Below are 15,856 nucleotides of genomic sequence, written 5' to 3'. Positions count from 1 at the left end.
CCCTTCTGGTAAGGACAGAGGTATTATTTATTGGCTGGTAGGTGGAAAATAATAGACTACATCTATAAATAAACATATAAAGAAGGTGAGAACATCTGCGTCTAAGCCTCCCAGTCACTTCTAATACTCCCCAGATTGAAGAGGACTGAAAACGAACTTTTTTTAAATGGCGGGATGCTGGCTAGACTGTGTGGGATTTTTTAGTCAGTGTTCCCAGTCTTGGTTTCATATCATAAATCTGGAACAGACCCTCAATGAAATACAGAGGAGATTTCACCCGTTCTGTTTGTTTTCCTCCAGAAAGCTTTGACTGTAGCTAAAATACTAATTGGAACCCTCTGGAGCGTCTGTTAAGATGGCAAAGAGAAATGCAGACTTTTCTGCAATGCTAATACGTGCTGTCACCCGGAAAACAAGGAGTGTCACTTGAAAGAAAAGTAGTTTCGCTCATGTAATACCTGAGCCTTGAATGACAAGTCTTGCTGTGTAACCATGGTCGCACAAACAGGTTTTTCGGGCTGCAGCAGCAGACAGAACGTAGCCCTTGACAGTAGAGAGCCATCAGGAGTGTTTGCAAAACAAATCTAATGCTGGAATAAATGGCTCGTTTCTGCCATAACTCCTGATAACTCTGTAATTAAGTCTTTTGAGCTGATACGAGGACTAGAAAAATGATAATGTACACCCCACCTATGCCTTGTACGTGCAGAATTTTGGGACCGGGGCAAAGGTGGAAAAAGCAAAGATTTCATTGTTGGAGCTCAGCCTGAGGAGGCAAATGATCCTGTGCTACAGATGGGAGTCTGTTCTCAGTGAATGTCAGGCTCCTGCCTTGAGGCGTTTTCAAGCCAAGCCTTTTCTCTGCAGTAAGGATGAGAATCTACAACAGAACTTAGACAAGTAAAATACTTCAGTTAATGTCACGACATACTATCTAAAGCTGAAACTCTTAAGGTAATATGAAGGAGGCTAGAGTAATTACTTAATCTTAGATTAATCAAATCATTTGTTGTACAGTTTTTACTTAACGTTACACAGGTACCCTGTTGCATAATCTTGCATTGAGTTAAAGGTTCGGGGATGATAAATTCTGAAGAGAACATATTTTATTATTGACTTCTGATTAAAACTAAGCAGGTTGTTTTAGGCTTGGGCCAATGAAATTGCGTAGGAGCTTTTGATTTTTTTGAGGATGAAGCAAATTTGTCCAAAATTACTACTTTTTTCCTTAACTGATGAGCTCCACGGGAAAGATTCCTAGAGACTTGGAGTGATTCACTGTGCTGATATACGCTTCTCTAAGTGCTGAATACTCGTGCCTTCAACTCATTGGCTGGAAGTAACTGTCAGCACTTCAGTGTGCCAAAGAGAGACGCATTGGAGGGATTTGCTTGCTGGTATTAACATTTATGTTAAGACCCAATTCTTAGTGATTAATTGCTATGTCTAGAGAACATATCCTCGGTAACAGAACAATAAAAGAAGCATAATGGGATATTAAACACACAAATGTGGTATTTAGCTGTGGCAAGGGAAGTTGAAGGAATTCATTGCAGTCAGATGCACAAGCCCTCGAACCTGTTGCGGAGCTGGGAGGGTATGTAAAAGTGGAGTACTAAGATGGCTCAGAAACATTTGATGCGATGAATAACTTTGATGGTTTTTGTATGCCGGACTCTGGAGAAATTGAAAAGAAAATGAAAAAGGTGAAATCTGGACTGACTGGCATGAAAAGAGACTGTAAGGGAGGTTATTAGGCATCTCCCCTGCTCTCCTATGGGATTTTGTTTCTGCTGTTCTCCTTGCTGTTGGGAGGGCTGTGTCAAGTGTTGCATCACACTGAGTCTGTGTTTTAGAAGTAACATGGGGGAAAGAATAGAGTTTATTACAGTATCTCTTAAAATCCTTTTCCTCTTTCCAGACTGACTCCAAAGATTGGTTTCCCCTGGAGCGAAATCAGAAACATCTCCTTCAATGACAAAAAGTTTGTAATAAAGCCCATTGACAAGAAGGCACCTGTGAGTATATTGAGAATGGATACCGCATATGAGTAACTAATACCAGTTCATTTCAGAGTGAAGTTGTCTTCAAAGAGAAGAAAGCTGCAGATATTTCAGATGCAAAATTAGCATTAGTATTGAGGATGTATTTAGAGCAGTCTGCTACTCTGTGCAGTTTAGGTGAAGGGTTTTTGGTGGTATCAAACATGGAAAAAGGCAAGGGTATTACAGCTGCGGCCCTAGTTTTTTCCTCCAGTAAACTAATGGGTGTATACTTAAATCTGAGATTCTTTGCTTCTTTGTGAGTCTGTTCTATAGCTGGATTCTACTTTGAGGCTGCTCTTCTCTCCCTTTCTTTCAGTGCAAGGGAGCTGGTACGCAACTTTTGTGGTTGCATGATTTTCTTAAAAATGACCAGGCGCTGCTGCAAAGCAGTGTGTGTACAGATGGCTGTTCTTGGTGCTCACTTCCACCCTACAGAAATACTGAAAGCCACCTAAGGGCCGTGATGCCCACTGACCTACTTGAATACTAGGGTAAAAGGCAAGGATATGATTTCTGCCAAGAATTTAAACGTAGCTGCCCTTGACTGTTATTTTTTAATGTTTACACACTTCAGTTATTTTGGTGAAAAACTTGCAACTTATTTTGAGCTGTCGAAAACTTGAATAACTGGTATAGGTGGATGTCATTCTGTTAAGTCTTGTGAAACTGCTGGAGTAGTTGAGAAAGACCTCTTCTCTTTCTCTTCCCCCACCCCAGTTATTGACCTTGGTGGATCAGTACAGCCCTGAGAAATAATTTGTAGTGTGGCTTTGGTTAAGGCTGATGTCTTATGAATCTCTTCAGCAGGAAAAAGTCCCCCCAGTAACTTGATTGATACACACAGTGTTAGGACGTCTTTTCCTCTAGCTAACAACCTGGGTTTTGGGGGAGAGGGGCTGCTTTTGTGATGTTACCTGTGAAAACCAGCAAAACCCCCCCGAGATAGAAAAGTGCCTCTCAGGAATATATTTCTCAGTAGAAAAGCCTCTTTCTGATTTTGGACTTGTACATAGTACAAAACATTCGTGTCCTGTTCATGGATCGCAGCTTTTCCGTCCACTCCCTAACAGTAAATCTGACTGAGTTTGAAATGGGAGGCAGTATCTGCAAGAGGCTGATACAGCAAGGTGTTTACAGTGTTAACACCAATCATGCTTCCTTATTGTCTTGGTTGTCTTTTCTCCCTGTGGGTGGTGTTATGTTTAAAATTATGTATGAAAGAATTGATCTGGACACTAATTCTGAACAGTCAGGAAGTTGTCCGGATCTTTTCATATGTTTGTATCTCTTTTGAAAATGGCAAGCATTTGTAAATAAAGCAAAAACACTCAGTCCACCCTAGATGTGGGTGGGAAGCTCCCCTTTGTTCTCCACGTCATTGTTTAAATGGACGCTAATTTAATGGATGGCATTCCTTGTCACCGTATCTAGAACAAGCTTTCTAATTTTGAGGTCTGTCTGCCCACGTACTCCAACATCTTCAGCACATTTTTGAAATACCAAGCAGCAGAGCTCCCAGCTGTGCTAGTCCAGGGGAGGATGAGGAAGGGAGGGGAATTCTATTTGTTCTTATGTGAATGTTTTGTCCCCAGATTATGGCATTAAATGATGAACACAACTACCATCTGTGCCCTTAGAATTTACTTAGACTGGAGGTGAACCTTGCTTCAAGATAAGACCTGTTCATCACAATGTACACAAACAATTCGCTAGAAATAGGAGGTCAGATGAATAGCTTGCAGCTGCAATTAGCAGAATTAGGCTCGTATAGCTCAGAATGCCTCCGGCAGGACTTGGGGCCTGTAGGGTACAGCACACCTCGCTGATTGTACATGCAAAATGCACTGAAGAACAATCATCAGCAAATCCAGGACATTCTACAATGTTACTTGAATAGTCTGCAACGCGTTTTTAGTTTCGTGCTTTATCTTTCACTCACAAAACCGTGAAAACTTAAAACCTAATTGCTTCAAATTGCCTGGGTAGTTACCAGCCAGCCCAGAGTCTTCTGCAACTGTACCAAACATGGCAAAGCATCCTCTGAGTGGAGACCTTTGAGCCTGTTAATTCTCTCTAGAAGATGCTTTTTCTAGAAAAGTAACTTGTCAATGGACTTGAAGTGGATTATATAACTAATAATTGTTGGGCTTCAGATAACGGTGGCGGTCCTGCAGTGACATTCCATTAGCCAGCGGATGTCTGTGTTGCAGTGGGATTAGTGGCAGGATGATGTCTGCAGTCAACTGGGAGAAGTGTGCCTGAAAAACTGTGTGCTGATTTTTCCCAGGACTTTGTGTTTTATGCCCCTCGTCTGAGAATTAACAAGAGGATCCTGCAGCTCTGCATGGGCAACCACGAACTGTATATGCGGCGCAGGAAGCCGGACACCATTGAGGTGCAGCAGATGAAGGCCCAGGCCCGGGAGGAGAAGCACCAGAAGCAGCTGGAAAGGTGAGCCTGTGTACAGGCGGTGGGATGGGGAGGCAGAGGTAAATGATGCGGATCTGCCAGGTTTCCTCAGGTGGCTTTAAATGAGGCTGTGAACCATCTATCTTTGAGTAAGGGGTGTGTGTGTATAATCGTAGAGCTCTGGCTTACAGTGGTAGGACTCAAGGTATCCTGCAGTGGAACTGTGAGAATTCTTCTGGCTCAGACCTGTGTAGTCTGCTCTCCTGTTTGCAGTCTTAAGAGCTGGTTCTTCAAGGAACCGTGCACATGAAGTCATCGTGGGCTCCTGTGTGGTGTCGTACACCTAGACAGAGGTTCTCCTGACTGATCTGTGTGTTGGACCACAGAGCGGTTGGGAGTAAGGGAGCAACCTTCACAGGGAACATGCGTACGCTGTGAGCAGACAAGAGGACTAGAAGACCTTTTAGAGGCAAGGGAAAAGGATTAACAATTCTGTTGGGCTCCCTACAACGGCTGCAGGTTGCTTATGATTCAAGAAATAGTCCCAATTTCGCCTGTATTGCTGGTTTGTTCATCTGCATTCCTCAGTGCTCGTTTCTACACTTCCTTGATTTCCCTTATGACAGAAGTAACAAAATACATCTCCTGTGCCATGTAGCACAGAGCCATGGTCTCTGCATCAAGTGTTTATTTGGTACTCTAAATTTCTGGGGCAAGCAACAGAAAATAGAAGTATTTTTATGAAACACGAGTATCCAAAACCGAGCAAAAACTCAGGCACGGTTAAGGATGCATTTCTCTGTGCATTTCTGTCTCCCGGCTCCTGTTTGTGGCAGCCACAGGGCCATGTTCCATGTAACTGTCTGGAAAGATGTCCAGCCAATTTTCTTGCCTTGCTGTGGCTTTTGTCTGAAAGTGAGCTTCAAGCATGAAATCTGTTCCTAAACAGGCAACAACTAGAAAATGAAAAGAAGAAGAGGGAGACAATTGAGAGGGAGAAGGAGCAAATGTTGAGGGAAAAGGAAGAACTGCTGGTGAGGCTACAAGAGTATGAAGTGAAGACTAAGAGAGCAGAGAAAGGTAAAGTGCTTGCATTGTTTAACCAGATCGTGTGTATTGTGCTCCACACTTAGCGTAACTCTAGTGACACTGGGATCTCTGGACAAGGCATACTGATATCTACTTATATGGATAAATACGCATGCATGCATGCTGACATCATCCAAGGCATAAGTCACAACATCTGCTGATTTCACTGGGAGTTGAAGGTCACGCTAACTCTGTTTTCCCCTGTTGCTGAGGGGGTTTTAGTTTGAGCCTCTTGCAGCAGTGAGAACCAGAGCTCAGCTCACATGTGCTTTTTACTTAACTCCTAACAGAAGTGCTTTGGTAACAAGTCCTTCCAGTGAAATGGAAGCTTCTGTTTCAATGCACAGATGGGCAGCTTGGAGACAACATCATCTGGTCCTTACAGTAAACTGTCAACTAAGGGTAGCAGAATCATGTCAGTGTAACTACCTCATAGATGATCTAATTATAATGTACAACTGACAGCTTTTTAATTCAGTTACTTGATGTATTTTGTGCAATAACTACTTGTAAGTGCAGTGAAGAAATATTGCAGGCTGGAGTCATGTGCATGTCGTGACTTCTCAGTTACCTGAGAGCGTGTCTCTGCTTTGGCCGGGCCTGTGGACTAACAGCATTGATCTGTCTTTTCCCAGAGCTCTCAGATCAGATCCAAAGAGCTCTTCAGCTGGAGGAAGAAAGGAGACGAGCTCAGGAGGAAGCAGAACGTTTGGAAGCTGATCGTCTGGCTGCTCTGCAAGCCAAGGAAGAGCTGGAGAGACAAAATATTGACCAGATAAAGAGCCAGGAACAGCTGGTAAGACCCAGACACTTTAATTAAGATACACTATGCCACTTAAATAAGGCAAAGCCCTTGGAGTCGAAAGGGAAATGAAAAATAGTGCAGTGAAGTACTAGACAATGTGATAGCATCATTGTGGCACTGGTTTTAGTCAGAAGCAATCTATACTTCATTCTTAATTTCCTATTCAGTCTGTACTAGAGGGGAGTGTAACACTTTGGTCTTTTCTCAGTCAAAAGAGCTTATTCGTTGTGGGTCTTTTTGAGTCCTTAATTCCAGTTTTACTGTTTAACAGGCCGCAGAGCTCGCGGAGTATACAGCCAAGATTGCACTTCTTGAAGAGGCAAGGAAGCGTAAGGAGAATGAGGTTGAAGAATGGCAGATCAGAGTGAGTATTCTCTTGCTCTGAGTATTCAGAGCAAAGATGCTCTCAAGCTCTATGCTTGAGCAGTGTGTACTGTGGTGCTTAGTGTTGTCTTTGCATTGGAGAGACATGGATTTAACAGATGGACCACTCGGTGGCTAAGGAATTGCCCAGATGACCACGCTCCGAGTTGCAGTCAACAGCTCGGTATCCAAGTGGAGACCAAGGACAAGTGGCGTTTCTTGCAGCATTGGGGCTGTTTAATAGCTTTGGTGACATGGACAGTGGGATTGAGTGCCCCCTCAGCAAGTTTGCTGATGTCACCAAGGAGTGGGGGTGGCTGACACGCTGGGAGGAAGGGCTGCCATCCAGAGGGACCTTGACAGGCTCAAGAGGGAGGCCTGTGCAAACCTTATAAAGTTTTCACTTGGGTTTTTTTTCCCCAAAGGCTAGGGAAGCCCAGGAGGATCTGGTAAAGACAAAGGAGGAGCTACACTTGGTAATGACTGCTCCACCTCCACCCCCACCCATCTATGAGCCAGTGAACTACCACGTGCACGATAACCTGCATGATGAAGGGTCCGAGTACTCTGCCTACAGCGCAGAGTTCTCGAGTGAGGGGATCAGGAACGACCGCAATGAGGAGAAGCGCATTACTGAAGCAGAGAAGAATGAGCGTGTACAGAGGCAACTGAAGGTAAGAAAGTGTTTGGAGGAGGAGGAGAAGTAACAACAGATTTGGTTCATGGAAAACGGATAATTTAACCACTTGGTTAAACACACAAAGCATGATAACTTCTTTGCTTACAGATCCTCTAGGACAGTTGGAATTAAAGGCAGCGTACAAAAGGGTTGCTCATGTCGGTCAGGCTTTGAGTCATCAGAAAGTTGCATTGTCCGTACTGTTTATGGGAATCATACGCTGAATCCAGATTGCCGATCTGTCCGGTCATCTAAGAACTGGCAGAAATCTCACCAAAGCCACTGCTGTCGTGAGCTGAAAGCTGCTTGTGTATAATTTGTATTTACTGTTCTCTCCGTTGCAGGCACTGACAGATGAGCTGGCGCAGGCTAGAGATGAAGATAAGAGGACCCAAAATGATATCATCCACTCAGAGAACGTGCGACAGGGCCGTGACAAGTACAAGACGCTGCGGCAGATCCGACAAGGCAACACCAAGCAGAGAATTGATGAGTTTGAGGCAATGTAATGAGTGCTTACAACGAGAAGGCAAGACTGTGGGAAAGGCAGATCTTAATGCTGTGGTTTTGGTTTTGTTTTTACCCTGAGGAGGGGTCACTGTATGGTATTTAACAAACGTTCTCTAAACCCAGAGATGTTTGCATCTCCCTTTTCTTCCATACCACGTGTTAAATTTGGTGTAGTTAAAAATCGATCATACCTCTGATCCAGGTAACTTGCTCATGCCTTTGCTTAGTGCCAAAAGGCCTTATGTATGTCACCTCTCTCTTCAACCAACACAAATCCACGTCTAGGTGTAGATGCACGTCCTGTGCAGGTGCTGGATTCACCTTGGTCTAAAAACTAGCAACTAGGGGTGAATTTTGTGCCATATGTCTTTGTGTTACAGTGTGAAGTCCAACAGGTGAGAGGGAGGACACAAGTCAGGAATTGCAAACACCCGTGTGCGCGCTGATGCACGTGCATGCATTCTGTTTTCTTCTTTGTCTTGATGCCCACCTGACACGCAAACAAAAGAGAACTGACAACACCTCAGAACTGTATTGCATTGGAATAAGGCTTTTCCTGATTGCTGTGCTCAATTGGAGAGATTCTGCAGCAACAGCTCCGAAGTGTGGCATAGAACAGGCACCCTCCTCACATAACATCTAGGCAAATATGCTGTTGGAATAATACACTACTGTGTTTGCATTCCAGTTTCATAACTGATCAGTTATAGTGTAGTATTTATATATATAAAATATGCAGTAAGTACTAGTTTAAAAGGGAAATAGTTTTGCTCTGTATATTTTGTTACTTTTCAGATTTAATGACTTGCATCTGTAAAGACGCCTGAACACTGTAGTCTGCAGTACAACTGATTATTTACTATAAAGCATTATTTGTAAAGATCTTTTTTTTTACTTAATGAAAATTGATATGTACACATGATCCAATATATACAATTTTACTGCACCTATTTTTCTAACAAATTTTCTAATTTTTTAAATGTTTGATTTAAAGTTTCAGACTCCAAACATGAAGGGACTGCTTGTTTATATCACAGCTATATCTCTCTATTAGAGAGCATTTCTGTGACCATTCCTTCCCCACTAACTTCCTCCCCTTTCCTTGAAAATCTGTTAGACAGTGAGATCCAGCATGGTGTCAGCTCTTCTCTTCCATTTACAACATCTGTGCTGCTTTATACTCAAGTTGAATCTTCTTGTGTGGTGTTGTTTTTTTATTTGCAGCAGCAAACATCTAAATAAAAGATCTGCAAAGTAACAAAGGATTTTGAGTTGAGCGTTTCATGTGTAGGGTATATTTTTTTCCACAAAGGGCACTGACTTGGCAGCTTCCAAGGCTAGCGTATGCTTCCCTTCATTGTTATGTCCTTAAATGCAGCTGAGCTGGAAAGAAGGGATAATACTTGCTGTAATGACAAATGGTGACCATCTTCACCTCAGCCCCAGGGGAGAGGTATGTAACAGCAGCACTAGTTGCAGCTGTAGAGATGAGGTTTCTGACTGTAACACTGCTTCACTGGAGGCAGAGGGAACAGACAGGGTGGCTGGGCCTTAAGCTTGCATTTCCACCAGTGCACATGAATAAGTGATAAGCTGAGCTGTGCCATATACCATATGGATCAGTCTGACTTGTTAACACCGGTTCACAGCAGCTGCTGATAAAACAAGAAACTTCCTGTAACTGCATTTATTCTATTAGCTGACGTGCCACACTCCCTTACTGAAGGAGAATTTATAACCGGTTACTACAGCACACATTAGAAAGCTGTGAAGCATGCAGGCCAAATTGGTTTTGGATCAGTAGTATGGGCACTACAGATACTTGTGAAGCATGTACCTTAGCACTGCTAAGTTACAGCAAGCAGTAAGAGAGGAAGTAGTTCTAACTTCCCTCTGGTCACAAAGCATGAAAATTGGAGTGAAGTCATAACTTTGTTTTTAAGAAAATGATCATTTATCTCTATGCAATATTCCTTATCTGTGTTTGAACAACTGTAGCTCTATATCCAGAAACAGAAGGCTGCATACCATCTGTCTGCTAGTGCCTTGTCAGCATAATGCCTTTCAGTTTGTTACTCCTGAGAAACAGTATTAACCTTTAGCTTTAGGTGGGGTATAAGATAACGAAGCTTTATTTTTTTGAGAAATAAGACCTTCAGTATCACAGCCATTCAAACTTACAACTCAATTCCCCAAGCACTGGAGTAGGGTACACCACAACAGTACCTTTCTCCATGCCTAGAATGTATATGTGCCACTCGAAATATCACCCACTGAGAAGGGAAAGCAGTTAGGCCATTATCTTCATGATTTAAAGTTCTCCATATTTGAATGCAGTGTAAGTGTGAAGTCCATCCACGTGTTTGGCCTGTGGAATACTTCTTGCCATTGAAGCACTGATGGAGAAATGGGGTCTGTAAAACCAAGTGACTGTGCTGCAAGAAAGCAAAATGAGAGGTCAGAGGGTTGCTTTTCACTTCACCTTACCCAAAGACTTCACTAGGTTCAGTGCTGCACCACTTCTGGCCCAAATGACTGCACAAACAAGCCGTTTCTCACAGTTCTATGGCAATTTCAGCTATTCTGGAGCTCTTTCTGTCTTAATAAGCTGTAGTTACACTTCTGAAGCATCATTTATATCCTGTTAAATCTGGATCACTCAGTGGAGAATTCAGTTCACAGCAAAGAAAAATTTTTTTCTTGTATAACCGAAAGCAGAGTAGCAAGTGTACATATTAGAAGTAGCTTGGTGCCAGTTCATCTTCAGTGACTGTAATGCATTACTAGGCTTAGGGCATGGATAGCTGTCGTCACTCAGAACCTCTAACAGAAAGGGAAATGCTGTAGAACATCCAAAAGAAGCTGATGAAGAAACCTGCACACCATATTACTAATATTTTTCTGAAATGCATGTTGACAGTATAACAAGGCGACATGAATCTCCGTCTTAAGCCTTTTATCTCAAATACTGAAACCAAAGCATTTGCTGTCAGGGAAGGCAGGACTGAGAGGCTCCATGGGGCAATCAAGTGTGAATGCTTCTCTGTTCAAATATTAGTTAAATAGGGCCTGGTCACCGAGCAAAGGATTTCCCAGACATTCTTCAGCCTTCATAAAAGTTCTCTCTTTATGCTAGACCAGAGTTCAGACATGAAAGAGTCCCTTTAAGGCTTCTGGGCAAGCTTCACTTTCTGTATCTTCTATTGAAATAACGTGCGGATATAAAATAAGCACAAATATCTGCAAGGTTGAGCTCTGTGAGATTGTTCCTTCTTGAGCTCAGTTTCGATGTAGTTTACAGCGTTTTTAAAACAGCCAATTCATAGAAAACTGCTCAAGAACAAGTCTTGAAAGCTACATGCAGAGATGCAGGTGTGTTGATGCATCCCCTGTTCTGTGCTCATCTTCTGCAGGGCTAGGCACTGACCCAGAAAGTTCCCATGCTAACAAATGGCATTGCCTGACCAATGGCCCTAAGCACCTGCACAGACCTGAACTAAAACACACGCATTGCTTCCGGCAGGATCAAAGCCTGAGATTGCAAGTCACTTTGAACAGGGACTGGGGGCTATACATCAGGCACGTGATAACAGCACAGTGCAAACATGGTTTAGAATGTAAAATAAACATTTTCTTCCACCCAAGTTAGCGTCAGCTTTTAGCAATAAAGAACTTACTTGCACCAAGCTTGGCTCCCCCTAGGAATTGATCAGGTGAACCAAAAGTTGACTGGTCCCAGACAGTCAAGTGTAGACACGACTGCTGTAGCTGAGCTGGGGTAACATCAAAGACAAACAAGTGTCTCCACTGAGGACAGTCTTCTTTCTTCACCACAGGTGACTTTTGCTTTAACTCTGCTTGGTCTGAAAGGATAAGACAGCTTTTTCCCCCACCCCCCCCCAAAAAATAAAATAAAATAAAATGCAATGACTGTTGAGCAAGTTTACTGATCCAAGCAGTGTATTTCTCAATCAGAAAACAGAATATTTGCACTAATCTAACCAAGGCCCCTTTGATTTGCCTTAAATAGCTTAAGCACAAGGTAGAGCACGATGCTATTCAGTTTGTTTTTGGGATTTGCTCTCCCTTCAGTGTGGGTCTCCGAGTCTGCTGTCAATGACTGCTGAGGGAATCCTTAGTGAACTCTAAATGTTAATGACAACAGTGAATTCTGATGTTGCATTCAGGACCCCTCACTGCCCTGCTGAGTCCTGCTGTTCTGCAGACACTCAAATGTGAGCTGGAGCCAAGTGGGGACAGTGCCATTTCCACACAACAGTCTCCCGCTGAAAGCAAGTTAATTCTTACCTCTGCACAAGATGTTTGTGACATTTTTCATTTCAAGTGTTAAGTCTCACACGTACCCTTTAACGAACGAGTTCAGCATTCCAGCAGATCTCAGCACAGGCAAGTTCCTGGCCCCAAATATCATAACCTGAAGCTGGCAGTTGGAAAATCCTTGGTCTTTTTTTCCTAAATCAGGAAAGATTATCACATTAAATAACCAGTTAGTCCAGCTGATAACATAAGATGCTGCTGTAATTAAGAAGGAAAATTACAATTTCGATAAGGACTCACTGCTGCATAAGATCATTCGGAAGATTTGAACCTGCTCGTACAGTGCACTGATCACACAAAAAAGCAAGCGGTGCTTGCTGCTCTATTACAGCTGCTCTGTTACAGCTCTATTTACAGGGCAAGTACATAGGCATGCAGAGGGAAGAAAAGCAGGAGAAAGCCAGCTGGTGACTTTGGGGTTATTCAGGGAAAAAAGGCAGTAAAATTAATCCAACAGCTAATTAAGGTCATCCTATTGGTCTCTACCTGTTCTATGGTCCTGAACACAGCTTTACTACAGCTCTGGACCCTTACATATCTCACTATGAACCAGGGAGGTAAGGAAATAAGGTTGCCCTATCCACTCTCCTCAAAGCGTTTGTATTTCTACAGCAGCAGAGCTTGCTCTGATACTCTACTTCAATGTTTAATGTACTGTGCAAGTCATTCATCACCAAGAACTGAATCTTGATTGCACATTTTGTACCTAATATCTTTGAAGTGAAACAATGTCCCTAAAGTGAGACCACGGGAGGAAGCCAAGGAAGCTGGTTCAGTAGCTTTGGAGCCATTTCCCTTCCACCCTTTTCCTAAATCGGTAGTCTCTACCCTGTTACGTGCTACCAAGGTGCCAGCATGTATACACAGAATTTCATCAACATCTACCTTGGGCAGAAAACCTACTGCATCACCTTCAGAGTAAGGTCTACCAGCAACACCACAACAGGCACAAGCCTGCCAGACATCTCAATTCATCATTCTACGACCATTACAATGATTCTTTTTATTTTTTTCTAGCGTTAAAAATAACAAAGACTTGAAGCTGGCAAATGTTTGGATTTGGAAAAAATTAAAAGATAATATACTACAAACTGCATATAATCTCCATATGAGAACTGTCTGTCCTTCGTTGGTCTCAGTTCTTTCCTAGCCAAGGGATTCAGGCGTACTGGGATGTTTTGTACCTTCTGTCATCCAGCTTTCAAACTGGACATTTTTATACTGGGCTGATACTGACAGTCTTGCAGACACCAGGAGTTCTCCGCTGTATTGAATAAGATAATCTTCAGGCTTTTCGTGCTGAAGAACGAGACATACAGAAATCAGCATTACATTCTATTCTACATCATTCTCATGGCTCATTTACATTTGTAGCACGTCTTACTCAAGAGCTGGATTGACAGCATTCTTCCCTCAGTGACATCAGAAGGATGAACACTTTCATAGCTTTCTATCATTACATCCGGTTCTTAAGACACAACTAAGCACAGAAATTAACAGTCACCTTGGATTTGAGCTGGTACCAGTTGAACGACTCCATTGAGCTATCTTCAAAACACCATGCTGCCAGTGGAATCACCACTTCCCCCAAAAACACCCTGTACTTGAGCGCTCCTGCATGCCACACAGAGATCTGAAGCTGCCGACTTCCCAGCTGGGAGCACTCAATCTTGTACTGGAAAGATAAACAGCATTTACCAACAGTGCACAGGATGAACGTTCACAGGATGCTCACAGGCAGCTCAGTGACAGCATGGCTGAAGGCACCTGGGTGCAGACAGAACTACGCTGTCTGAATGTGCTTTGCAATTTACCTGTTACCTCACTCCTTAAATGCTAAAGTAATACCCATGCAAATGTAAAACTACATTCCAAAAATACCTTTAATTATTAATCCATATCTTTAAATAATTCTATTTTACACTAAGTTTTTTTTTTTAAATCATTTTTCTGTTTTACACTCGCAGTGCAATTTAACTGCTACAGTTGGAGGTCAGTTAAAGATTAAGATGCCTAACAAAGATCTAAAACTTCCATTCTGGTCAGTGGAGATGTACTCAGTGCAGTCAGTACGAGCAAGGAAGTAGTTCAGGAGACCTGCCATTAAAGCCTTGATCTACTCCCTAAGCATAGTTACAGCCCTTTGAGGTGCTGTTAGGTATCTAAGATACCCACAATGGATTGGTAAGTGTGATATCACCTACAGGTGACCTGCAGCCGCATGGACTGGAAGCCAGAGGCGATGGCACGGCTGCAGGCATTGCTACAAACATTCAGGTTCTGAATCATAAGCTGGGTGTAGGCTACGGGACAAACAGCCCTGAGTCACTCCAGTGGCTCCTGAGAGCACCTGGGCTCTTCACAAACACAGCCACCTAAGTGCAGGTGCCTGGATTTGCACTGAGTTGGATCTCAGCATCTTGGTGAGTTTATCTGCACCGGCACTATGTTCAAGTGACCATTTTGGCGAGTTGAAATAAATTTAAATTATTTCTAATTAAACTAACCTGTGCGTTCACACAGCCAGCTCTGGCATGGCTCTCGCTATCTGCATCACTCTGCATTGAAAAGGGACTATGAAATAAGAACCAAATATTTCAATGATAGGTGCTTTTTTCTCCCAACTTAAGCCCTGATATTCAGACATACTGAAACTTTCCTGCAGTGCAATGAGAAATATTATAAGTTTGTCCCTCCATTGATTTTGTTTCCTATCTCTTACAACATGTTATTGAAGAACTCATCATCTTATTTGCTGCTGCAGCTCACTGATGCACACAAAGAGATGAGTTCATAGCGATCTGAGCACAAAACTGGAGCGGGAAACAACCAAACGGATCTCAGCTCTCTCTGCTGACAGTTCTTGGCTTCAGCTTCACATCTCATTAAGTGTCTGTGAAATTACAGTAATGGCTTCTATGTTCTACACAGAGTTGTTACAAGGATGCTAAAGTAACAGTGTAAGGCACTAATGAATTCAAATCATACCTTCTGTTTTCTGGTGGGATAACTAATGTTTGAAATGAGACAGTCCAAAGAGACAGTCTGGCATCAGCTGCACAGGGAAAAGGGAGCAGACATCTTAGCAAAGTGGAATTCAGTTAGCATCCAGCTAAATGCAGAGAGACACTCCCAAGGACGCTGCATAAAAGGGTATCAATTGAAAGGGATACCAGCATAAAATAAACCAACTGCTCTGCAACACACTCAGTTCCTGAACACACCAAATGAAAGTGTCCATAGAAGACAATTTGCTTTTGCCACAAGGTAACTCATAGCAACACGCATTTGTTGAGTGTTTTCACACACAAAAGCAGGTTTATCTGAATTCACAATTTACTAAATGTAGCTCCTAAAGCGCTTGCAGACAGAAGCCCATCATTTTTTAATGGCTGCTGTCACCGACTTCTAGAATTGCCCCACCAGGATGTTTCTGAACCCACAGGACTGTATGTTATAGAAGGAGACATTACCACGGAAAAGCATGTTCAACTGCAAACAGTACCTTCAAAATCTCATCAAATTCTGGATCCACCGTGTTCTTTTTGACAGCTGTCTTCCTCTTACTCCGAGAAGATTTATCAGGAAGTAAATAAACCTTGACATACCTTGTAAATA

General features: G+C 42.7%; 2 protein-coding genes across 8 annotated transcripts in view; one reads left to right on the top strand and one right to left on the bottom strand.

The window, feature by feature from the left end:
- Positions 1-9,165, top strand: part of EZR (ezrin) — a 36,472-nt gene extending 27,307 nt beyond the window's left edge. For both annotated transcript variants that reach the window (XM_021392910.1, XM_021392911.1), the window contains 7 exons: positions 1,922-2,018; positions 4,333-4,496; positions 5,404-5,534; positions 6,179-6,339; positions 6,620-6,712; positions 7,137-7,385; positions 7,735-9,165. In XM_021392910.1, coding sequence (XP_021248585.1) covers positions 1,922-2,018; positions 4,333-4,496; positions 5,404-5,534; positions 6,179-6,339; positions 6,620-6,712; positions 7,137-7,385; positions 7,735-7,899 — 1,060 coding nt within the window. In that variant the 3' untranslated portion in view covers positions 7,900-9,165. The remainder of the gene's footprint in view (positions 1-1,921; positions 2,019-4,332; positions 4,497-5,403; positions 5,535-6,178; positions 6,340-6,619; positions 6,713-7,136; positions 7,386-7,734) is intronic.
- Positions 10,010-15,856, bottom strand: part of SYTL3 (synaptotagmin like 3) — a 32,155-nt gene continuing 26,308 nt past the window's right edge. For 4 of the 6 annotated variants that reach the window (XM_021392906.1, XM_021392904.1, XM_021392907.1 and 1 more), the window contains 6 exons: positions 15,744-15,846; positions 13,743-13,913; positions 13,423-13,537; positions 12,265-12,373; positions 11,578-11,780; positions 10,010-10,335 (listed from right to left, as the gene is read on the bottom strand). In XM_021392906.1, the coding sequence (XP_021248581.1) occupies positions 10,205-10,335; positions 11,578-11,780; positions 12,265-12,373; positions 13,423-13,537; positions 13,743-13,913; positions 15,744-15,846 (832 nt within the window). In that variant the 3' untranslated portion in view covers positions 10,010-10,204. The remainder of the gene's footprint in view (positions 10,336-11,577; positions 11,781-12,264; positions 12,374-13,422; positions 13,538-13,742; positions 13,914-15,743; positions 15,847-15,856) is intronic. The other 2 variants (XM_021392909.1, XR_002437447.1) reach the window with 2 other exon arrangements.

Source organism: Numida meleagris, chromosome 3, assembly GCF_002078875.1.
Source record: "Numida meleagris isolate 19003 breed g44 Domestic line chromosome 3, NumMel1.0, whole genome shotgun sequence".
Lineage (NCBI taxonomy): Eukaryota > Metazoa > Chordata > Aves > Galliformes > Numididae > Numida > Numida meleagris.
The sequence above is the reverse complement of the archived record's forward strand: the minus strand, read 5'-3'. Positions and strand labels throughout refer to the sequence as shown.